The sequence below is a fragment of the Ambystoma mexicanum genome, chromosome 12 (assembly GCF_040938575.1).
Source record: "Ambystoma mexicanum isolate Mex_15411 chromosome 12, UKY_AmexF1_1, whole genome shotgun sequence".
In the NCBI taxonomy this organism is placed as follows: domain Eukaryota; kingdom Metazoa; phylum Chordata; class Amphibia; order Caudata; family Ambystomatidae; genus Ambystoma; species Ambystoma mexicanum.
In genome coordinates this window covers 974290740-974316356 of record NC_090936.1, presented here as the reverse complement: position 1 = coordinate 974316356, position 25617 = coordinate 974290740, and the positions used below count along the sequence as shown (strand labels likewise).

At 47.5% G+C, this 25617-nt stretch overlaps 1 protein-coding gene across 5 annotated transcripts in view; it reads left to right on the top strand.

Moving 5' to 3' along the window:
* Positions 1 to 25617, top strand: part of SHANK3 (SH3 and multiple ankyrin repeat domains 3) — a 3072962-nt gene that overhangs the window by 1162889 nt on the left and 1884456 nt on the right. For all 5 annotated transcript variants that reach the window (XM_069629467.1, XM_069629466.1, XM_069629463.1 and 2 more), the window contains one exon: positions 2862 to 2928. In XM_069629467.1, coding sequence (XP_069485568.1) covers positions 2862 to 2928 — 67 coding nt within the window. The remainder of the gene's footprint in view (positions 1 to 2861; positions 2929 to 25617) is intronic.

The following is a 25617-nucleotide window of genomic DNA, read 5'->3' as shown; positions in this document are numbered from 1 at the left end:
CATTTTGGAGCCTATAGGATTTCTAACAGACTGAAATTTGAAGATGTATGGGGGCAAAGTGGAGAATTTACCTTCAGCAATACGCTGAAGGTAAATCCTTGACTTCACCTGTAAAGATCGAAGTCAGCAGTGTGGTAAAACCGGGAGCAATTTGGTTTCCACCAAAAAGAGCCGCATTCGTAGAATGAATGCCAGAAAATGTACTGCACAGCCAAATTCACAATGAGAACCCTTGAATGGTGCTAGTAGGGGATAGGCATGGCATGCGGTCATGGCCAGCCAATCCCCATGCCCTGCCCAGTGGACACATTCATTTATTTATTTATGACACTTATACATCGCCCAAACCCTGGGATATCACAGCGTTTGTTACACATACAGAGTTAGGTTGCAGTTAGACATCCTTCATCCTTATGGAAAAGCCTTGTTTTTACAGGTTTTTAAATACATTATAGGATTGCTCATTTCTGATGTTCATCGGTAGGGTGTTCCAGAGGGTAGGTGCGGTGACCCCAAAGCTACAGCCTCCCGCCCCCTTTTGCTCCTAAAGCGGGGTGGGTGACCAAGGACATACTGGCATTAGATCTGGGGACTCTACCTGAGGGTTTCTGGGTGACTGTGTCGTTGAGGTAAGTGGATGATACTTTATAAATGCATTTGTGCGCAATAGATAGAGTTTTAAACTCGATACGTGCTTTAACTGGCAACCCGTGTACCTCTCGCCTGATGACAGAGATATGGTCAGAGCACTTAAGCCCAAGTGCCGCTCACCTCGCAGGGCTTTGATCTGCAGTAGCTGTGGTTTGGCTAGGTTAGTGGCAGAGGTGCCCATGAGGAGCACAGCGCAATAATCCAATTTTGATAAGATGAAAGCATGTGCGAGCGTGAGGCAGTTGGTAGGAATCCGAAATTGTCTGCTCAGTGAAATGAGCCGCGAGGTATAGGCCGTGGCTGAAGAAAGTGCATTTATCTGTTTTGTCATGGTTAGCTCTGCTTCAAGGTGTAGTCCCATGGTTTTTACCTGTTCAGGACAGGGATGGTGGTACCATCTATGCTGAGGGAAGAGAAGGAAAGATCTAGGTTTTTTAGGTGGTGGGGAGAGCCAACAATGAGACATCTTACCTGTTGACCTGGTCTGGACCCTAGTCTGCCAGTGTCACCACGAAAGGCCTCTGTCTCCTGTCCAGCACGAACGTGAACAAGGAAGCAAAGAGTGCTTCCAGGTTCCTGTACATGCACCGAGGAGCTGGAGCACTCCATTGTCAGTGCCCCTATTGGCCTGAATGTGTGGGGAAGCGCAGGTGCACCTCCAACACACATTCAAGCATGCATTTCCCAAGCTTGCATCCCCAATGGGCCATGCAAGTCTGGGGAAGCAAAGCGACCGACCTTGCATGGTCCATTGGACATGCACGCTGGGGTAGTAAACTGTCAAACAGAAACCATGTTTCCCTTTGCCAGTTTAAGCCAACCCGGTAGCTCTCCCACAGCTGCTTGCTACAGCTGAGGGAGCACTCGCTGTTTACTCTAAGCTGGCATGGCACCTTCATGGTGGTCGAGGGTATGGGCGGGTCGGAACTCTCCTTGCCCGTTATGGACAAGCCGCACATGCATACAGTTTCAAGATCTGCTACCCAAAAGCGTGATGTTGCAGACTCCAAGAAATTAGACATTTCTTTCAGCAATGATCTTGGCCATGAAACATTGAGGACACTTTGCTAAATATGGCATGTGTGTTTGGAGAAGGCTCAAGCACTTACATGCCATATATACTATGTGTATGTATGCATGCATGTATGTATATATACATGATATAGCTCTTCCATGTTCGTTTCTGCTCTTCCTCTCTCTTCTGTCTCCATGTCTCCCCTTCCCTCACTCTACATTTCTTCTTCATGCCTTCTCTCTTGTGCTTTCCCTTTGTCCATTCCTTTCCTAAATCACACGCTTATTTCCTTTTTTTCTTCCATGTTTCCACCATTTTATATTCATCCCCTCTTGCTTGCATTACCTTCCTTTCATTGTATCCCTTTCTCGCATCATCATTACTTCTCACCCTCTCTCTTCTATCCCCTCTTGCTTGCATTACCTTCCTTTCATTGTATCCCTTTCTCGCATTATCATTACTTCTCGCCCTCTCTCTTCTATCCCCTCTTGCTTGCATTACCTTCCTTTCATTGTATCCCTTTCTCGCATTATCATTACTTCTCGCCCTCTCTCTTCTATTCCCTCTTGCTTGCATTACCTTCCTTTCATTGTATCCCTTTCTCGCATTATCATTACTTCCCGCCCTCTCTCTTCTATTACCTCTTGCTTGCATTACCTTCCTTTCATTGTATCCCTTTCTCGCATCATCATTACTTCTCGCCCTCTCTCTTCTATCCCCTCTTGCTTGCATTACCTTCCTTTCATTGTATCCCTTTCTCGCATTATCATTACTTCTCGCCCTCTCTCTTCTATTCCCTCTTGCTTGCATTACCTTCCTTTCATTGTATCCCTTTCTCGCATCATCATTACTTCTCGCCCTCTCTCTTCTATCCCCTCTTGCTTGCATTACCTTCCTTTCTTTGTATCCCTTTCTCGCATCATCATTACTTCTCACCCTCTCTCTTCTATCCCCTCTTGCTTGCATTACCTTCCTTTCATTGTATCCCTTTCTCGCATCATCATTACTTCTCACCCTCTCTCTTCAACCCCCTCTTGCTTGCATTACCTTCCTTTCATTGTAATCCTTTCTCGCATCATCATTACATCTCACCCTCTCTCTTCTATCCCCTCTTGCTTGCATTACCTTCCTTTCATTGTATCCCTTTCTCGCATTATCATTACTTCTCACCCTCTCTCTTCTTCCAAAATTCTAGGTGGCGATCATTGCAGGAAATTTCGAGCTGGCTGAAATCGTCAAAAACCACAAAGAATCAGATGTTGGTGAGTGGCCATCAATGAATCTTCACTCCTTTCCTCAGTATGGTTTTTGGGTACCACCGATGCTGCCTTTACACACACTCATGTAACTCCCGATCCACCATCCCAGGGGTTCTTGTATGTATGCTGTGATGCTGTCATGTCCTGAGAAATGTGTTGGGGTGTGCGTACATTCGTGCTGTACGTACCTTGGGTTTGATGGCGTATGCTGATAGAGATATCTGGTTGCTGTGTCTTTCACCAGAGATCTCTGAACTCATGCCTCCACTGTGCATCAAACACCTCAAGAAACAGCAGTGTTTTAGGAGTTTCCCAAATTGTAGACGGTTGAACTTTTCCACAAAGGGGAGTATGAGGCTCATCCCACAAGAGGGGATCGGAGTCAAGGCAATGTTGACTGTTCTGTTACTAGGCTTTATTTAGGTAAATCTTTCCGTGAAAAAATTCACTGGTGGATACAGAGATGTCAGGAGTGTTTGGTATCATGGCACATCTTTCCAAAATAAGTAATGCAAAGAATGATCAATAGTCAATGCACGATACAGGGTTGACTTGGTGCATCTATAATTGGATTTCAGATAGAGGGTCCTTCACTGCTAAGAATAGCACTTTGCAGCAGCATGTCAGACTTTGCAGATAGATAAAAAAGGCACTTGCCCCTACTTTGCCTACCATTGAGTTGGAAGCAGGCACCCGGCTACGCATTGATGCTTCTCTGCACCTTCCTGGGCACACGTCCGATATTTGACGTCAATGACACTATCTGAAGTCATTCTGCCTATAATAAACAACAGCACATTGCTACAGGGTATTGTTCTGTAGGTGCAACGTCCTTTCATTGACAGTGGTTATTTCGATGGGTTTTTTAATGAATACTTTTAAATGAAAAAACTCATCAAAAAATATAGGGGGGTGGGAAAGTGTATATAAGGGGTGAGGGTCGGTAAAAGTGAAAATAAACAATAGGGGATTGGGGTTTGGGGTGAACCCCCCAAAAAATAAAAATAAATCAATTTCAATGATTTTTTTCTTCGCAAAATATTCTTTAAAAAACATTGAAATAATGACTGTCAATTTAATGACAGAATCGTTCTGTACATTTGTTTTCTTTGTAGATGGTGGCTGCTTTATGCTACTAGTGTTCCGGCCCCCTCCACACGCTGAAGGGCCATTCTAGGGAAGAGGATTGTGAAATGCAGCCATCACGATTTACCTGAATTGAGAAAGTGACCACCAGCCAATATCTAGACTATGGGGGTCATTACGACCTTGGAGGTAACCATGCTGCAATGTGCGGCATGGTTACCCCCTTACCGGGTACCAGGTCCGGGTTCCTTGAATGAGGAATTACTGGGCCATTCCAACCTTGGAGGACCTGGTAATTCCTCATTCAAGGAACCCGGACCCGGTACATGCCCATTCCATTGAGCCCCCATAGGGCTGGTTTTACCAGGCTGGTTTTACCAGGCTGGTTTTACCAGGCGCCCTTTGCGGGTCCCGCAAGCCGACTCGTAATGGGGCGGTAAGGGGTTGACGGCTCCAGCAACATTACCAGCGCCGTTAACCCCTTACCGCCAAGGTCGTAATGACCCCCTATATCATGATGAGAAAGTTTCCCGGTACTGAATGTGTTCTATGGAATCAGTAGAAATATTTTACTCTGCACCATTAGATAAAGCTCTGTGTCGACCTAACGGAGAACAAATTACGCCTGGCTGCTGCGATGCCAGTTCAGGAGGCTAAAATAGCTCTCTTGCTCATTGGTCCTCGTGCCAGACACAGGGGCCGCACACATGGGCACTGTGGCAAGAGGCTCTCTCTCGGTCGTCCCATCTATGCTAACAGCTGGTGTCTGCATCTTGCTGTCTGGCCGTAAATAAGGAACACAGGGCCTCATTACACGGAAGGCGGTAATCCAGGGTGCTATTAGCACCCTGGACCATGCCGGTAAATTACCGGCACTGCCTTGGTGGAAAGGGGAATTAAAGCCCTATTCCAAGGTTGGCGGGGCGGTAATTCCCCCTTCCACCATTGCCCTTCCCCATTCCCATTTTTGCCCCATAGGGCATAATGGGAATGGGGAAGGAGCTAATTACGGCACCACAATTTTGCGGTGGCGTAATTAGCACCAAGGTCCCTTAGCGGGTTGGTTTTTAACGCCTGCAAAAAGCAGGCGTTAAAGCACAAACCCGCTAAGGGACCTCGTAGTAAGGCGGTAATGGTTAACGGTCACCGTTACCATTAACGGTGGCCGTTAACCATTACCGCCTTCCGTGTAATGAGGCCCACAGTCTAACCATAATTACTTGTAGGAGAGCTTTTCACAAGTTAGACAAGAAGCCAAGAAGGTATTTCTTTGGGTATTTTCCTATTAACATGATAGGTTATTTATAACACCCTTAGTACCCATAGGTTTGTAAGCACGGACCAGGGGATCGAACCTGTGTTGCTCCGTGTCGTCTTGCTTTCAAGGCAAGCACGTTGCCCCTGAGCTATCCTCTCAAGTCTTCACAAAACAACTTTCATGCATTATTACTAAATATACCCTTTTTGTAAAAGAAAAATTGTAGTCAACAATATATATTTTTTATAGGTTTATTTACATAAAGAAAACAATATTTTTAAAGAATTATATAGTTAGGAAAACAGAAAAATTACAATGGGTCTCATTCGAGGTATGGCATTGCAGAACAAGTGGTGATGATGGAATTGCTGTCACTTGTACCATGCTGCGATATCCTTGGTTTGGTGGTGATGTGTAGGGAAAATCTCCAGCACTTGGCTGGGGGCTTTTCCTCCATTTTATTTCCAATAATAAGAGGATTTGTAGCAGGCAGAATTACTACCCATGGAAAATGCTCCAGAACCCTCATGGAGTTTATGGAGCCCCAAAATGGGGACTCGCACTGCCACCACTCTTAATTTGGCTGATTTACAGCAAGAACAAGTGCCAGTAACAGTAAACGAGTATAAAGGCATTGCCAGAGGAAATAGTATCCAACTCCTAATGAAGCCCACTGTGTGTCGATGTTGGTTAATGACTGTTTAACCATGCTTGAGCTGGCTTTGGTGCCATCTGAGAACCAAGGAGGTGACCCCAATCTTTGCGATAACAGCGCATGTGCTGGGTGGTTTTGACTATGTGTTCATACATTGTGTTTTCATGTGTTACACTAAAGATTAAGTGCATCAAAAACGCAAAGGACTATTCAAATACTTGAGTACTGTGCCAGTAGTGTGCATCCTCTGTACATGACTAACATGTTTCTTCACAATGCTTCATTAATGGAAATTCACTAGGGTCACAGGTCTTATCTGAAATGGGTGTCCCAGATGTAATACTCATATACAGTTGTTCCTGTCATTTTCTTGCACTATAATGGCCTGTTCATGAAACCTACCTGCAGCACCGAAAAGCTCTAAGTGCTTGTATCTTCCTGTGTGTTGTAGTGCCGGATTTTCCCTGGTTGATGCGCTGAATGTAGTCTCCAAAGTATAGACGTTGTTAGTATATGTTTTTGATACTCTTAAAATAATAAAATGCACGAAAAGACACTTTGGGGCCGATTCATGGAATAGTGCGCAGATAACCCGCAAAGCCCGCACAAAGAGAATGACTCTGTGCAAGCCTGCATGCAGACGTTTTTCTGCACACTCTGAATATTCATGGAATTGTTCATGCAAAGTAACCGTATATGCAAGTCGTGGCTGCAACGCCCCTGGCATGCCCCCACGCAAAGCAACGAAATCCAGAAACCGCTACCTTTGCATGCTCCCCAGGCACGAATGCATGCTCCCTTCAAACAGTGTGGGGACCCTCGCGAGCAGGGGTACATCTCTGGGCCCCTGTGCACAGTCCCCCGTAACTGTTATCGGTACCCTGACGACATGCGAACGATTTATCATAGCTCGGGCAAACCCCCGTAAAACTGTTCCTGCACCCCGCTACACTGCCAATGCGCAACCCCAAGTCCGATCGGGACCCTTATTGCATGCATGCACGTCAATATCACCCAATCTTACCTCTGAGGTGTGTTTCCTATGAGCAAGTGTCTGTATGCCTGCCTTCAGCTGGCAGATAGAATGAGGGCTTTACGTGTTCATTTCCCAGACAAGCAGTTGCGCGGTCAGATCCATGAACACGTCTCTCGTATCATCCACAATTTCCCTTGTTCCTCCTCATTTTTCGAGTTTTGCCCCCTACTCTGCCTTCTGTGCAGGCACCGCCCACGCTCTGCGAGGAGTCTCACGCAAGCCACTCGGTCGCTCGCACAGACGCGCTGAGCCTGCGCGAAGTCTGCGTGAAGTACAAAAAAGTCCTGCGCAGTTGATTCCATGAATCAATGGAAGGAGTTTTGCACGCGGTTTGGCACGCAAAGTCCCGATTTACCGCGCAATGAATTCCATGAATCAAGCCCTTTGCCTACAAAAACTATGCAGCACAAGCACCGCTCTGACAAACAAAGTCACGTCCTTGGTTTTCACCTGAGCTACACATACCCACCACAAGAGTAAATGAGCAGTGGAATTCTAAATCTTGATACACATTCGTATCCATTGTCACTCGCTTTTCTTTTTCTAACTGTGCGGATATAATAAAAAATAAATCATGGTTTCTTCATGTAACTAGACTATTTAAAAATTACTGTTTCATGCAGTCATTATTTTGCAAGAGGAGTATTCACAGTAATCCTAAAGAAAGGGCAGTCCCTCATAGTTGTAGTTTACATATTAGAGGGAATACTTTACTTGACAAACTTTCTAGCTAGTAACCTTTTCTTATGAGGCACACATAAACATACAAGTAGCTCCTGAAACTGCAGCTCCCTGAACGTGTCAGGCTTGTATCTAAGGGGTCTAACCTCTAAAGAGCTAAAGAGGGGCACTGGACCCCTAAATGCCTGAAGGAAGGCTGTGGACATGGAGAGAGCAGGTTGTATGTGAGCCTAGAGGATGTAGTCATGGGCAGAATGCACAGCTCAATTACAGTTCTTGGTGCCACCATTTACATTGTAAAACTGTAATTAAATATTGCGTGAACCTTTCGAAGGTAATGTGAAATGTGTTTATAGACATAGGAAGGCGACTGCTAAGTCATTATTTCTTGTTGCATCACCTCAGGGTTTCAGATGTGCTTAATAGACATAGGGGTTCATTCCGAGTATTGCGGTTTGGGAAATCATTGATGGAAACGGAATTACCAGGACTTTTCCCACTCTGCCATACTACGAATATGGCCCTGAAGTGGGGGATTTAAGTCCCACTTTCCACTGAAAATCAGTAAAATCAGTGGAATTACCGCAGCAGTAATTCCATCAGCAGAAATTCTGACATAATTGACCCACAGGATCCAACAGACTCTCAATATATGGGGATTAACTCTGCCACTGCCACTTGTAATCTGGCGGTAATTCGGCCAGACCAGGTGGTGGTAACAGTAATTTGGTTGGGCAGTATTCCAGTGGATTTTCCGCCCAACTTGTAATGATACCCATAATGCTGTAGTTTGGAGCTCTACGACTAACAGGACCGGAGCCCCCACTAAACTGAGAGCGAGAGGAGGTATTATAGGAATTATAAGGGCCGGTTCTGTGGCCAATGGTTGTATGCCCATCTTCAGTATAGGCTGCTACCTGTACCATGGAACGCTTCTGGGTCTAGTTCCTTGAACGCTTCCTGTGTTCATTTGTTGAAAGAGAAGGGCATTCCTTACCATACGCTCTATGGTCTATTCCAGTGTGTGCAGTGCGAGCAGAGGCTTACATTGAAGCGAGCCAAGAAAGCACCAGCAGATTCGCATGAGGAACTGGCCTCCTGCCAGAAGTCGTTCCGGTTACAGTTGCTGGAAGGACAGGCACTGCAACGAGATTACAGATGTAATCCTTTGAAAACATGTTTGTCAGTCTGTGTTTTAGAGCTCCAAGGAGACAGAGCTAGGAAGGCCTTCACAGACATGGTGACTGCGGAAGTGCATGGAGATGGCCTTCTGTGGTAGCAGAAGGAGAAGGGCAGAAGCTAGAGGGTCTAGTGCAATCACATTGCCCTGGCAAAATCGGTTTCAATTTCCGATCGACCAACAGACAGTCATTGAGCCGCTCCTTGCAGAGTTCCTCTTCTTCCATGCAGCAGGCGTCACCCCTGGGTGCTGGGTCCCTAGATTGACCCCCAACTGATAGTTGAGTCCATCTGGCTGTCATAAACTCGTCTTCGGTTGACATCGGTCAACTGGTAAAGGTTGTCCAGATGTCAGCCTACGATTGGGTGAATGGAGAAACGTTAACTCTGGGTGGGGGGCAGGCAGCATGGGGTGGTGGGCAAACACAGGAAGAGGGGGGGACAGGGAGAGTGGTGGGATAGGAGGTGGATTAATACAGAGAGGTGTTCCGCTGAGTATAGGGTGAGGTGATAAGGACAGTAAAGGGGAGCCGGAGGGGAGAGGAGGGCCCCCTTGACAGGTGAGGCCAGGGTGATAAAAAGCTGCACTCTTTAAATTATTATTATTATTATTATTATTATTATTTAAATGGAAGTAGGTCGATCTTTTTTGGATGGCCACCAAGGCGCGAGCAAGGTCAACTTTTCTAGTGTAATTGCCACTTTGCTGAAGTCCATCAGTTAGTATTCCGATCCTTTACGGACCACGAAAAGACATAGAATCCAAACCTGAGAAGCCGAGAGTACAGGGGATGGTTGATTCCTGTGACCCCATCGGGGACACTTGTCCAGGAACTCCCCACACAACACAGGAATGAGGTGGATGAAATGATGAGCCGCGGACAGAAGTGCTCACTGAAGTATGTGACCAATCACGGTTGATGTCGCGGAACCTGAGCATTTGCTTGGTTCATAGCCTCTGCATCATCCGATGACACAACAGGGAGGAGATACTGCCACTGCTTTTGGCAGCGTTCGGATTTTGAACAGTTCTCTCTCTGTTTCACGAGATGTGTTCAACCAGGACTTATGGAGAAAGAGAAAAGACTCTAGTCAATATTAAGGTCTACCCTAAAACAATCTTAGAATATTTTCTTGGAAACGCTCGCAGCAGCCCCACGGCATCGATGGCCATTCTCACTGGCAGCCAGACCTTTGTGTGGTTTACTGTACACTGAAGAAGGACTGCACTACTTAAGTCTACAACCGAGGGCTATGAACCTCCAATGGTTACAGTCACAGCAGAGCACATGCTCCCACGTTAGGCCCAAGACAGGAAGGGGTAACAGTCAGTATAGGAGACCATGCCCCTGTGTGTGGAGTGCTGGATTACACCATACATTGGCTTCAATGAGCACACAGGAAGAATGGGGACCTTCCCACACTGAGCGCTGCAGCACATATTTTAGGGGTGGGGCGCTAGGGTGACTGTAGTTTAGGGAGGCTGATTTGTCTTTCACCATAAATAACTGTGAAGCCTTGGGCGGGAGAAGCCAGTATGTGGGTGGCTTCCCCTAACACTACTGGGGGCAGTATGCTAGGTTCCCCATGAGAGTCCCTTGCTCAGGGCCTACAATAAGTCGAACCACCGATTTTACTGATGGTTTAACCCGGTTTACGCAATTTGACCAGAATTTTGTTTTCGAATGGGAGATTTGATCGAAGACGTGTTTGGATACAAACATTACGATCAAATCTCCCATTCAAACAGCATTTTAGTGAACAAGGGGAGTGGGGGCTGCAGGAGTCTCCCCTGCACTCTTGTTCACTATAATGTCAGTGGGGGCTGCAGAGTGTCCCCCTCACCGACCACTTAAAGATTATTATTTTTATAAAGGAAAGGACCCTGTGGCACCGGTTCCTGATCACGTAAGTGAAAGAGAACAGGCGTCACAGGGACACAGCGAGTCGGCGGCACACAGTGCAGTGTGCCGCCGCAAGGTAAGTATGGGGGTGGGAGGGGAAGCGGGTTATCCGAAATAGCCACGGCAGGGAAAACTAAAAGTTGTTTGTGAAGAAATAACTTTGTTTCTTATCCCTCGGTCATTTCAGATTCGAACAAACAAAAGTAATCTGGGTTAATCAATTTTAAGAGTGTATCTAATCCTATCAGGAATGCGATATTACAGAGAAGTTGGGTGACAGGTTTAATGTTTGGCCTGAATATGTGAAAGAGGTCAACTTCCCCATCGTACACAAGGGATAAGCACTGTGGCCCTTTGAAGATGAAATATTCCACTTAATAAATCCAAGCAACGTATTCTTGTTATTGTGGGCTAGGCCACCAGATAGCATTAGGGGGCTGTAATGGGTTTCACATTAGACACAGATATGGCCATCACTCTGATCACTTTCTTTAATGGAGAGGGCTTTCCTTCAAGTCCTCTTTACGGTCTGGGTTACAGTAGATGGAGACGGCCACAATATAACAAACCCTCAAAATCCGGCTGAATATTCAGGCACAAAATCAACAAATTCCAAGTGCATCCCATTCCTACTTCTTAGCAATGGCACAGGGGCTTTCTGGCATGAACCGGTGTGTGCATGTAGCCATGGAAACCAATTTCAGATAACCAGATCCATGTATAGGAGTGGCACACTTCCTGTGAGTGAGCCAGCCATCTTAACATCCTATGTCTTTTTTAGAAACGTGATGTGGCTTTGCTGGCTGCTGACATTTTAGTAGGGTGGTCAGTAGGCATAACCACAGGTTGCAATACTAGGTTTTACCCCAAAACTGGGAACTGCCACCTACCAAGCAACTTCTATGCAGCATTTCTGGTAAGAGTACTTGCATCCGGAAAGATGGTGCTTTGATGAAACCCATCCCACAGACGACTGGGACTTCCGGAATGCACAAATAATTATTTCTCTTTCTGATCTCTGGGCTACAGAGTCTACAGGGTACAAGTCAGGGCCCAGGTAAATCTGGAGGGAAAAATAAAAACCACGAAGAGATGTGCAAGCTCCTCACAGTTTAGGACTATAGTTCATACAGTATGGCTTTGTGTACATAGTTGATGAAGAGAAGACACATTTATTCAGTTATTAAGTAACAGCTCTGGGAAGGTTACGAACACTTTTTGTGACCTCTTTCAAGCTGTTTCTAAAGCGAACATAAACGTGGCTTGCTGCTCAATATCATTGAAAGCAATTCCAGAGCAGAGCTTTTCGAATATTAGCAGCAAAGATGGGAACGTCGCCAATTGTATTCCTCTCTACCAACTTCTCCAACCAGGCCCTAAAACACCTGTGAAGGCTCCAAGTATCAGATCTGAAGGGAGCCAATTCCTTATCTTATGTTAGAGGTTGTGGAGCTAGGAAAGCTCCACATGTCCTAAAGAATCCCATTCAATGACTGTGACTGACCCTTACTCTAGCAAGCCTCAGTGGAGGGCCACAGATTAGGCGTGTACCTATGTGGTGTTACCAAATCCTCTAAGCTCTGGTGCCATTTCACCAAAACCATATGGACAGCTACAATTACCTCACACACCATTTGAACCCCTGGTAACATCACCACAAGTTGCATTGTATGACTGCGGACCCTGATGATATCACAAGTGACATGACACTGACTTCGACCCATATAGGGTTTCTGGTACCTGTCTACATACAACTCTCCCTAAATACCTCCCTATTGGAGCGCTTCAGCCTCTAGCTCTCTCTCTGCAGATCAGATGCTTTTCCAAGCAGAGAGTGGTGATAGATCCCTTTCTTCCGCAGGAGCCTCTCTCTGGAATGGCCTTCCTATCCCTCTCAGGCTTGAGACAGATCTCTTTAAGTTCCAGAAGCTACTCAAGACCTTCCCTTTCTCTTCTCCCTTCCCTCTCCCCCTCCCCTGATAATGTTCCCTTCTGCCTCTTTACTGGCTGCCTGGTTCCTTCAGAGTCGTACAGGGCACCAGGCCGCCCTAATCCAGTCTGCACTTGGTCTCCCCTGACCCGCTCACTCTCAACCTGCACTGCCCTTCCAGACCCCTCCCCTGCACTAGCCTGGCTGGGCCTGCACCCTTGTAGCCCTTCCAGCCCCTTACCTCACACTTAGCTTGTGGACCTTCCTTCCTCTGCACTCTCTGCTTTCCCCTGGCTCTGTCCACACGGCCTCCCCTGGCACTCGCTTGTCTCACTGGACCTCCCGCCCTGACCGCCCCTCCCCCCCTCCCCTGAACTTCGCTCATTGCACTTGCACGTTCCGAATGTCACAAGGCCTAGTAAGATCGTTTTGTTTTGGTCCTCCTTTGTCCCCGCCCTCTTGTCTTGTTGCGCCTCGAAACACATTGTGCATAGGTGCATTATAAATACCCAATAAATAAAAGAAATAAATCGCAGGCACATTTAGAAATTGCCCTAAAATCTAAACACGATGTCGATTTCGATTTGGGTGACGCCTGATTTTCAATGTTCCCATTTTATGTAAAACCTACAAAATAGTGTGCACTGTGAAATGAATGCACATGTTCGTTTATTTCACGTCTTAATGGTAAGCCAGGGCCAGGTTGATGACGTCCACTGTCCATCAACACACATAAGGAAGCTCCATCAAAGGCTATGGGCAGACCAGAGTCACAGACGGCCAGAAATGGGAGGTGCAAAGAAGAACTAGAAAAGCTGTGAACTGTGCCACAACTTCCCAGGTTCCCTTCGGGAGAGAGGAACACTCCCCGCCTTTCTAAAGCCTTTTAGTTTCCTACACAACGAAGGTCATGTATATAAAATATAGTGTTGACGCTAGTAATGACATCACTTTTTTAGAGCGTGTCATGTCAAATTTGTTAAGATGGAAACACTGTAATAACTGGTGTAATTATTCCCCCGTTCAATTTCACGACCTCTGACCTGTTAACGGGTGAGTTGGCACTCTCTGGGTATGGACTTGTGACTGCAGATTGCACACAGATCTCTGAAGCAGGCGCTTACCTTTCCAAGCTATCTCGTGGTGTATCCAATTCATTGAAGCACTACACACCTGTTTTTCACAGGTTCGTGAATGTACAGTTTAACAATGGCAGGCACCCACACAAATACATGCCCGTAATACATACATGTTTACATCTATTTTAAACATGACCTAATTTTAAAGTTTAAGGTGGGGAGTTGGCAGAGTGGGCACCATTTTTGTGGTATACATGGACTCGAACAATAATAATTAGGCAAAATCAACACTGTAAGAGGAGTACTACAGCGACGAAAGAGGATCTACACAAATAAAGATTGCAGCAAAGTGACAACTATGCCGTGGGCTCACAAAGACCGCATCATTCATATTAGCATCTGGGTCAGAAAAAATACTAGGGGTCAGAAGACAGCTGCGAGAAAATCAGTGCAGCAGTCTTCTGCTTGTCCCAGCCTCTAGCGACTGCTGCCTTTGGGGCCCTCCTTGTGTCTTCACATACAGAGGCTGACCATTAGTGGCCCAAGAGACAGAGGTGAACGTCACATTTCACGTGACAGACGCGCCCTGATGAAGGATAATTCGTTATCTGAAACGCTGATCTGTTCTCCCGCGTTTTTATTGTACCACAGCTTTTGTGAATATAAATACTTGCTAATAGCCTACACAAGTCTATGACAGTATTATGTGTTACCTGGATGTTAATATGAATGGTGCGCTCAGAGCCGGCCAGGGCGCCTTTTGCCCCTGCTCGGGGGAGTCTTTCAAGGGCTCCCCTGAGCTGGCATTGTGGGACAAGGCGCAGCAGGCGACCTTTTACTGTAAAAGGTGCCCTCAGCGGTGGGTGCATTTAAATGCGCCCCTCCGCCATGGACACTTTTCACAAGAAAGGGCGCCATTAGCCCCCCATCACGCCAGCTCCAAGGCGTCTTTCAAGCGCTCCCCCGAGCTGGCATGGTGGCAGAAGGGGTGGCAGGTGCCTCATTGTCATTGAATGAACCCGCGATGGCGGGCTAATTCAATGATAATGGGGTGCTAAAGGCACCTATTTAACCTCCTCGCCAGAGGTTACAAAAAAAAAACGTGCCCATCCTGGCCCCACCCCCTGTTAACCAGAGGGGCGCGGTGGGGGCGCCAGTTCGCCCAGGGCGCTGCTGCCTTTAAGGCCAGCCCAGGGTGTGCTTGTTGCGCCTCATTTTAAAGTGCGCCGCTGTCGCATAAAATGAAATGTGTCTGTGAAGTGTACGGGCTTCCATCGCCAGTGCCTGGCCTACATTTAGAGTGTTGGGTTCGATTTCTTTATTCTGTCACATTTTTCATGTTCAAGTGTTTATTCAAAATAACGTTTTTCTTTTGCACTCTGTCTTGTCAGTTTTTTAACAGCGGTCACAGCATAGCATTTATGTTTGAACGAAGTTGTTCAGTTGGGAAACAGAATTCAATTTAAGACAAAAGCTAAGAAGTGGAGCGTCAAAATTAAAGTAAAAAAAATGACCCCCAGCAAGGAAATGAGGATGCATATTGGAATATCACTGAACCATGAAACGTTTGACTGTAGAGTAACGTGAGTTCACAAGGAAAGTAATCAGTACTTCCCTAAACACGGGCCTTGGCAGGGGAAACCCATTCGGAAGGGCGGCCATATTGACAACTCATTCCATCTGCCAGCTCCTTGCTGACTGCTAATATGAGTGCTATTTCACAGTGAAGGTTGCCTCCAGGCCTTTTAATTCAGTAGATCAGCGATCACATCAAGTACATTAGATAAATGCACTTAAGAAGTGTCAACTGGTGGTTATCCTCTATAAGCAATGCCCACCGGCCACCTGCTGCATCCCTGGCTCCTCCTGGATTCTTGTTGGTTATCCTCTATAAGCAATGGGCATCTGCTGCATCCCTGGCTCCTCCTGGATCCACCTGCTGCATCCCTGGCTCCTCCTGGATTCTTGTTGGTTATCCTCTATAAGCAGTGGGCATCTGCTGCATCCCTGGCTCCTCCTGGATTCTCGTTGGTTATCCTCTATAAGCAGTGGGCATCTGCTGCATCCCTGGCTCCTTCTGGCTTCTCGTTGGTTATCCTCTATAAGCAGTGGGCATCTGCTGCATCCCTGGGCCCTCCTGGCTTCTCGTTGGTTATCCTCTATAAGCAGTGGGCATCTGCTGCATCCCTGGGCCCTCCTGGCTTCTCGTTGGTTATCCTCTATAAGCAGTGGGCATCTGCTGCATCCCTGGGCCCTCCTGGCTTCTCGTTGGTTATCCTCTATAAGCAGTGGGCATCTGCTGCATCCCTGGCTCCTCCTGGCTTCTCGTTGGTTATGCTCTATAAGCAGTGGGCATCTGCTGCATCCCTGGCTCCTCCTGGCTTCTCGTTGGTTATCCTCTATAAGCAGTGGGCATCTGCTGCACCCCTGGCCCCTCCTGGGTTCTCGTTGGTTATCCTCTATAAGCAGTGGGCATCTGCTGCATCCCTGGGCCCTCCCGGCTTCTCGTTGGTTATCCTCTATAAGCAGTGGGCATCTGCTGCATCCCTGGCTCCTCCCGGCTTCTCGTTGGTTATCCTCTATAAGCAGTGGGCATCTGCTGCATCCCTGGCCCCTCCCGGCTTCTCGTTGGTTATCCTCTATAAGCAGTGGGCATCTGCTGCATCCCTGGGCCCTCCCGGCTTCTCGTTGGTTATCCTCTATAAGCAGTGGGCATCTGCTGCATCCCTGGGCCCTCCCGGCTTCTCGTTGGTTATCCTCTATAAGCAATAGGCATCTGCTGCATCCTTGGCCCCTCCTGGCTACTCGTTGGTTATCCTCTATAAGCAGTGGGCATCTGCTGCATCCCTGGGCCCTCCCGGCTTCTCGTTGGTTATCCTCTATAAGCAATGGGCATCTGCTGCATCCCTGGCTCCTCCTGGATTCGCGTTGGTTATGCTCTATAAGCAATGGGCATCTGCTGCATCCCTGGGCCCTCCTGGCTTCTCGTTGGTTATCCTCTTTAAGCAATGGGCATCTGCTGCATCCCTGGCCCCTCCTGGCTTCTCGTTGGTTATCCTCTTCAAAATAATCATTCACTTTATCTTCTCATCTCTCCGTTCTTTTCCTCCCATATTGTGTTCCCCTTCACGGCTTTAGGTGGCCTGAATAATAATAACAAAAATAGTATCGTTCTTATATAGCACCTCATTGCAGAATCCTCAAGATTCTACGTGCCATTACAACAGGTGTTATTACTGGCCCATGTTGAATGGTACTTGATTTATTAACCACTGAAGGATGAAAGGGTACGTTTGGAGTAGAGAGTGACATCAACTTCCAAAGTGCGGGCTATCCTCATGCCAGAGACCATCGCTTTATTCGTGTAGCGTTTCACCCTTGCATCAAGGTGGCAAAGCTCTGCTGCATCCACCTCATAGGAGAACACACCCTCACACCTTGACAGAAAGGACTGCTCACCTGGCATCCCGCTCCACCTCCCTCTTCAGTGCCACCCCACCTAGCATCGCAATGACAACAACTTTCTCCAACTTCGCACCAGCCCTGGACACACTCCACCCCTGGATGCATGTCTTACCTCACCCCCTCGCACCATCCTCACCCCGAAAAGTCCTGTGGCCTCCTCTACACATCCCCTGACCCCACCCCTCCAGTGCACCCTCCTGAACACTAGATTTCTTCCGGCCCATGCTCACTAGACCTCGACCTCATCACAGATGAAAACCTCGACCTCCTCTCCCTCACTGAAACATGGCTTACCTCTGCATCTGGTCCATTCTTATCCATAGCTATCCCAGCAGACTATTCCATGTTACGCAGTGACAGATCACACAAAAAAGGGGGGGAGTTGCCTTTATCTTCACCGATTCACTCCCATTACATGCTATCAAATCCACCCCCCTCCAAACTGCGAACCCCTTTCAGCCAAACGTACCTGTTGACACAGTACCTCAACTACTATTCACCGCATTTATCATCCACCAGGCCCAACCCACACCTTCGAGAATTACCTCATCCAACTTATCACATCAAATCTCAAGCTTTCCACACATTTCATACTCCTTGGGGACCTCAACTTGGGCTTTAGCGACACGACTGATCCTGACGCCACCACCCTCTCAATCGCATTGGAAGTCCTAGGCTGCACCGATGCATCACAGACCCCACTCACACCCATGGCCGCACCCTAGACTGGATTGTAGACTATGGTGGTCATTACAGCATTAGAGGTAGCCATACCGCTATTTGCGGCATGGCTACCCCCATTCCGGGTACCGGGTCCGGGTTCCTTGAATGGGGAAATACCGGGCCATTCCGACCTTGGATGGCCCCATATTTCTCCATTCCAGGAACCCATCCCCATTCAGATTCGAGCCCCCATAGGGCTCAATGGGAATGGGGAGCATGCTAACAACTGGCCCATTAAAGACAGGCCCATTGTTAGCATGCTGGTCTGCTCGCGTGACCCGCTAAGGACGCCTGGTAGAACCAGGCGTCCTTAGCGGGTCCCGCGAGCGGACCTCGTAATGAGGCGGTAGGGGGTTAACGGGCCGGGACCTCTACCGGCCCTGTTAACCCCCTACCGCCAGGGTTGTAATAACCCCCTATAATAGCAACATCAATGCCCTCTCCAACCGCCTGTGACCATGGCCCGACCACCACACCATCGCCTTCTCCATACCCACCGCAACTTCACCTACCAAGCCAGCAGCTAGCCCTGCCATCACCATGGCCCACAGCTCTGGAAACCTCACTTGCGATCCTGTTCCCCCTCCTCAACCAACCTATCCCTCCCACATCAGATACCACAACCCTAGTGGAGCATTACAATTCCCTGCAAGACACAGCCATCAACCGTTTAGCTCCCGTCAAAGCTAAGAAAGCTAAAAATATAACACACCTCAACTATTGGTTCACCCTTAGCTTCCACACCAGTAGCATTTCCAAAAGAGAAGCAGAAGCTGCTTGGTGCAAAGAGCCTACCACAGCCAACAAAGCTTTCCTCTCCAACACCTCCCTCCATTACAAACAATCTATCCACCTACAATGAGAGAATATCCAAAGCCACCTCTAGCTCCCGCAAACTCTTCTCCATCCTGAAGGAACTAGCGACCCCCATCTCCCCTCCTCTTTCCATCCTCAAAGACAACGCCTGATGCAACAGCAATCAAGACATGCTGATAGGAAAAATTGCACAACTACAAGAAAAAATAAAACTTAAACAGAAGTCCCTCCCAGCTCCCTCCTGCCCTCCCCCACCGATCCACCACTCTTCTGCTATCCCCCTTTTCACTTCCAACCTGCTAACACAACCAGCCTTGCCAACATCATCAAAGGTCTCAAGCCTTCCCACTGCAAGGGAGATGCCTACCCGGCATCACTTGTAAAGGAATGCATAGAACCCTTACTCCCCCTCATTGCTGCTATCATCAATACCTCTGTTTAGTCCCCGTCTCTCTCAAAGAATCATCCTGGATCACCCTGCCATTTAAAAAAACCTGCACTTGTCCCAGCAACCCCCACCAGTTACCGCCCAATCACAACGGTCCCCTTTCTTCTGAAAATCATGGAAAGAGTTGCCTACTTGCAGATCCAATCATTCCTAGAACTTCTCCATGTCCTAGGGACCCGACAATCAGGTTTCTGCCCCAAACATGGCACAGAGACGGCCCTCCTAGATCTCAAAAACCAGCTCAATGCTGCCAATGACCAGTTCTCCCTCCCACCCCTCCTATTGCTCGATCTCTCTGCTGCATTTGACCTTGTGGACCACGAGATCCTATGCCAAGCAGTGTCCATATCTGTCCACTTCTCTCCGTGTGCAACTAAATGCATCTCCTCCTTTCTGGCCAACAGATCATCCTATGTCTTCTTGATGGAGGCCACTGCTACCCGCACACCTACCTCTTGTGGTGTACCTCAAGGTTCTTGCATATCGCCTACACTATACAGTGTGTACACCAAACCCCTATTCGACCACCTATATCTCTGTGTCTCAGATACCAATTATGCCGACGACACACAAATCCTCATACCCCTCTCCGGCAACTATCCCACAGATTTCCGCCGTATTAACACCATCTACGAAGCCATTCAATCCTTGATGGCCGCACACAGCCTCTGCTTCAACAATGAGAAAACTGAGCTCATCGTCATGGCTCCCCTGCACACCTGACAAACTGCACAATGCTTATAAAACATTCACCATCCAATGCCCCAAGATACCGGTAGCATCTTCCATCAAAACTATAGGCGTTTACCTGGATTCCTCACTCACCATGACCCGCCAGATCATCCACATCACCTCTTCATCAGGGTATGCTACTAAACTCATCAACACTAGCAAACCTTCCCTCTCCTCCCAGAACTGCCTTGAAATCGCCCGGGCCCTTACAGGATCCAAACTGAACTAATGCAACTCCTTACTCTGCGGAACATCAGAAAAAAACCTGCACAAACTCCAATCAATCCAAAACAATGCCATCTGAGCTGCACTTGACATTGGCAGACATGCACACATATCGGAGGCTAGGAAGTCTGCCCAATGGCTTCCAGTGAAGGACAGAATTAAGTTCAAGACACTCTCAATAACTCACAGATGCACCGCCAATGAGGCACTCCAATCCCGCACCGACACAATCAAAAACACTCCTCAACTAGATCGATCAGATCAGCCTACAAACACTGTCTTATTATACCAAGATTCAACAGGAAAAGATTGGGATGGGCACCGGCTCTCTGGAGTGACCTCCCTCCACATCTGCAAAATGAAACTTCCTACCATGCCTTCAAGAAACATCTAAAAACCTTCCTCGTCAAATAATATTAATGATTTTCTCCTGTACCTTCCCACCACTTCCCTTCCCTTTTTTCCTCTTCTGCAACCAGTTCCTCGATGCCTGTGGGTTATGTGCGCTTCTTATAAATCTACTAAATAAATAAATGGTTTTGGACGAAATGTCCGAATAAAAATTACCGACCCCACCAAAGACCTAAAACACACACCACAAAAAGTTCTAACTACCAAAAGTTCTAACTTTTCGTGGTATGTGTTTAGGTGTTTTGGTGGGGTCGGTATAGGGCTGGGGGGGTGTCCCCTGCAACACCCCGGGTTGCGCGGGACACCCACCCCCTCCAGCCCCCACCAGAAAAAAAAAAGCTGCGGTCTGCGGTGCAACACCCCGCTCACTATATATGCAATTAACCCCATATATCACGTTCCCTCATCCACTCCGCCCTACACCCTCACTTGCTCTTCCCGCCGTCTCGCTCATGCCCTCTCCTCATCCGTTACTCCTCAGTGCTTTGAGGAGTCATGTGACGCAGACGTTAGTCTCAGCATGCCCTCTATAGAATTGGCAGCAGGCCTTTATTCTGCATTCTGGAAGGGCCAGCGAGCACCTGCCCTTGGCTGCAGGTTGGTACATGAACGTCCTCCAACCCTAGCAGACAAATGCAACGGATGCGTGAAGTACTTGCTGTCACCGCCACAGAATGTTTTTTGCGCCTCCTTAAGAAGTAGAGGGAATCCTCGGGTTTAAGCTCAGATGGTGTAATTTCTCATTTGCGTGCTCTGCTTGTTTAAATAGCCAGTGGTTGGAAATGCTGACATGTCCTTCTCCTTGGGTGCTTTAGGGAGCGCCGCTTTTGGATTTAACCTGCCTTCCTCAGATCTGCTGACAGACAATTGCTATTGATTTCCTGTGGGTTCCTTGCAATTGCCGACAGAAACTCGTTCCACCTTTAATCCGTCTTAGATCGTCTCGCCAAACGGATTCGGAGCGCAAATCCTTGGACCAAAGGCGGCCCTGGATGTCTTTGATTGTTAACAGGCTCGTGTCCTGGATTAATTATGATGCTTTCAAAGGGTTTGCAGGGGCTTGCCCTGTGTTTGCACTTATTGCATAAAATGGTTTCCAGGTGCATGTCCTGGTGTAACCCTTATTCCTTAAATTGGTTTGCAGGTGCTTGCCCTGGCTGTACCCTGATTCCTTACATTGCTTTGCAGGTGCTTGCCCTGGATTTACCCTGATTTCTTAAAAGGGATTGCAGGTGTTTGCCCTGTGGTAACCATGATTCTTTAAATGTGCTTGCAGGTGCTTTCCCTGGGTTTACCCTAATTCCTTAAAATGGTTTGTAGTTGTTTGCCCTGGGTTTACCCCAGTTCCTTGGATTTTTTCGTAGACCCCCAATTCGAGTTTGCCCCAACACCTTGACATTGTTTAAAGCTGTATGCCCTGTATTTACCACTGATCTTTGGATTCCTGTTCAGGTGCATGCCCTGTGTTTAACCGAAATGCATGATTTGGATTGAATATTTGCATCTCATTCACTTGTTTTAAATGGATATTGTGTTTTTCTCTTTCTCTGTTCACAGTTGTATATGAGATAATGGGTTTGTGGACGTGCACATTGAGTTAGGGATCTCCTCACAGAATCACTCGTTCTATGATCTTCTATTTGGAATTAAATATAACAGTGTTGTCCAGGTCAGATCATAGAAACGAGATACGCCTGGTATCCCCTGTCACTTCTGTTTTTTGCTACCCTAAATGTTCGACATTGTTTTCTGGTTTACTCTGAATCTTTGGAACTGTTGTCAGGTGTTTGCCACGATTCCTATAAATTCTCAGGTGCATGCCCTGGGTTCACCCTGAATGCTTGAAATTGTGTTGTGGTGCATGCCCCTAGGTTTACCCTGAATGTTTGGAATTGTGTTCTGATGCATGCCCCCGGGTTTACCCTGAATGCTTGGAATTGTGTTCTGGTGCATGCCCCCAGGTTTACCCTGAATGCTTGGAATTGTGTTCTGGTGCATGCCCCTAGGTTTCCAGTGCCTGGGTCAATAATGCTTGGAAATGTGTTCCGATACATGCCCTGGGTTTACCCAAATGCTTGTAACTGTGTTTCCGGTGTATAACCTGGGTTCTCCCAGAATGCTTGGAATGGTTTACAGATGCTTGCCTTGGCCTGATTCCTTAAAATAGTTTGGGGGTGCTTGCCCTCGATTTACCTTGATTTCTTAAAAGGGATTGCAGGTGTTTGCCCTGTGGTAACCACAATTCTTTAAATTTCCTTGCAGGTGCTTTCCCTGGGTTTACACTGATTCCTTAAAATGATTTGCAGGAGCTTGCACTGGATGTACCCTGATTCCATAAAATGGTTTGCAGGTGCTTACCATGGATGTACCTTGGTTCCTTAAATGGTTTGCAGGTGCTTACCCTGGGTGTACCCTGGTTCCTTAAAATGGTTTGCAGGTGCTTACCCTGGGTGTGCCCTGATTCCTTAAAATGGTTTGCAGGTGCTTTCCCTAGGTGTAGCCTGATTCCTTAAAATGATTTCCAGGTGCATGTCCTGGTGTACCGCAATTACTTAAATGGTTGACAGGTGCTTGACCTGGGTGTACCCCGATTCCTTAAAATGGTTGGAGGTGCTTGCCCTGGGTGTAGCCTGATTCCTTAAAATGGTTTCCAGGTGCATGTCCTGCTGTACCCTGATTCCTCAAAATGGTTGACAGGTGCTTGCCCTGGTTGTACCCTGATTCCTTAAAATGGTTTGGAGGTGCTTGCCCTGGGTGAGCCTGATTCCTTAAAATGGCTTCCAGGTGCATGTCCTGGTGTACCCTAATTCCTTAAATGGTTGACAGGTGCTTGACCTGGGTGTACCCCGATTCCTTAAAATGGTTGGAGGTGCTTGCCGTGGGTGTAGCCTGATTCCTTAAAATGGTTTCCAGGTGCATGTCCTGCTGTACCCTGATTCCTCAAAATGGTTGACAGGTGCTTGCCCTGGGTGTACCCTGATTCCTTAAAATGGTTTGGAGGAGCTTGCCCTGGGTGTAGTCTGATTCCTTAAAATGGTTTGCAGGTGCTTACCCTGGGTGTACCCTGCTTCCTTAAAATGGGTTGCAGGTGCTTACCCTGGGTTTACCCTGATTCCTTAAAATGGTTTGGAGGTGCTTGCTCTGGGTGAGCCTGATTCCTTAAAATGGCTTCCAGGTGCATGTCCTGGTGTACCCTGATTCCTTAAAATGGTTGACAGCTGCTTGCCCTGGGTGTACCCTGATTCCTTAAAATGGGTTGGAGGAGCTTACCCTGGGTGTACCCTGCTTCCTTAAAATGGTTTGCAGGTGCTTACCCTGGGTGTACCATGATTCCTTAAAATGGTTTGGAGGAGCTTACCCTGGGTGTACCCTGCTTCCTTAAAATGGTTTGCAGGTGCTTGCCCTAGGTGTAGCCTGATTCCTTAAAATGGTTTCCAGGTGCATGTCCTGGGGTACTCTGATTCCTTAAAATTGTTGGCAGGTGCTTGCCCTGGGTGTAGCCGGATTCCTAAAAATGGTTTCCAGGTGCATGTCCTGGCGTACCCTGATTCCTTAAAATGGTTTGCAGGTTCTTACCCTGGGTGTACCCTGATTCCTTAAAATGGTTTGCAGGTGCGTGTCCTGGGTGTAGCCTGATTCCTTAAAATGATTTCCAGGTGCATGTCCTGTTGTACCGCAATTCCTTAAATGGTTGACAGGTGCTTGCCCTGGGGTACTCTGATTCCTTACATTGCTTTGCAGGTGCTTGACCTGGGTGTACCCTGATTCCTTAAAATGGTTGGCAGGTGCTTGACCTGGGTGTACCCTGATTCCTTAAAATGATTTGCAGGTGCTTGCCCTGGGTGTACCCTGATTCCTTAAAATGGTTTGGAGGTACTTGCCCTGGATTTACCCTGATTTCGTAAAAGGGATTGCAGGTGTTTGCCCTGTGGTAACCATGATTCTTTAAATTTGCTTGCAGGTGCTTTCTCTGGGTTTACCCTAATTCCTTAAAATGGTTTGTAGTTGTTTGCCCTGGGTTTACCCTGGTTCCTTGGATTTTTTCATAGACCCCCAATTCGAGTTTGCCCCAACACCTTGACATTGTTTAAAGATGTATGCCCTGTATTTACGGATAACAAGGGGGTCCTGGGAGACTCTCTGCCAGACATGAGTCCTGGTTACAAGAGCCTTACCCAGAGTCTTTAGCTCACTATCTTTCACAGAGAAGACATATCCCAAACATATCAGTCTTTGTCCTGCCCTGGGGCAGTCCAGCACCGAAATGCTAGGCAATTCTCCTCTGAACAAGAGTACCAACAGCAACCCCAGACACGTGTTTCGGTCTGGTTGAACCTCATCAGTAGGGTGTAGCTGTGCCTCTCTAAGAATAGTGAGCAAGGGGTCCACGTCTGGATTCCCCTAGTAACTTAGGGTGAGACCCAAAGTTACTTGCAATATGCAGATAACATGGGGGGTCCTGGGAGACTCTCTGCCAGACATGAGTCCTGGTTACAAGAGCCTTACCCAGAGTCTTTAGCTCACTATCTTTCACAGAGAAGAAATATCCCAAACATATCAGTCTTTGTCCTGCCCTGGGGCAGTCCAGCACCGAAATGCTAGGCAATTGTCCTCTGAACAAGAGTACCAACAGCAACCCCAGACACGTGTTTCGGTCTGGTTGAACCTCATCAGTAGGGTGTAGCTGTGCCTCTCTAAGAATAGTGAGCAAGGGGTCCACGTCTGGATTCCCCTAGTAACTTAGGGTGAGACCCAAAGTTACTTGCAATATGCAGATAACAAGGGGGGTCCTGGGAGACTCTCTGCCAGACATGAGTCCTGGTTACAAGAGCCTTACCCAGAGTCTTTAGCTCACTATCTTTCACAGAGAAGAAATATCCCAAACATATCAGTCTTTGTCCTGCTCTGCGGCAGTCCAGCACCGAAATGCTAGGTGATTCTCCTCTGAACAAGAGTACCAACAGCAACCCCAGACACGTGTTTCGGTCTGGTTGAACCTCATCAGTAGGGTGTAGCTGTGCCTCTCTAAGAATAGTGAGCAAGGGGTCCACGTCTGGATTCCCC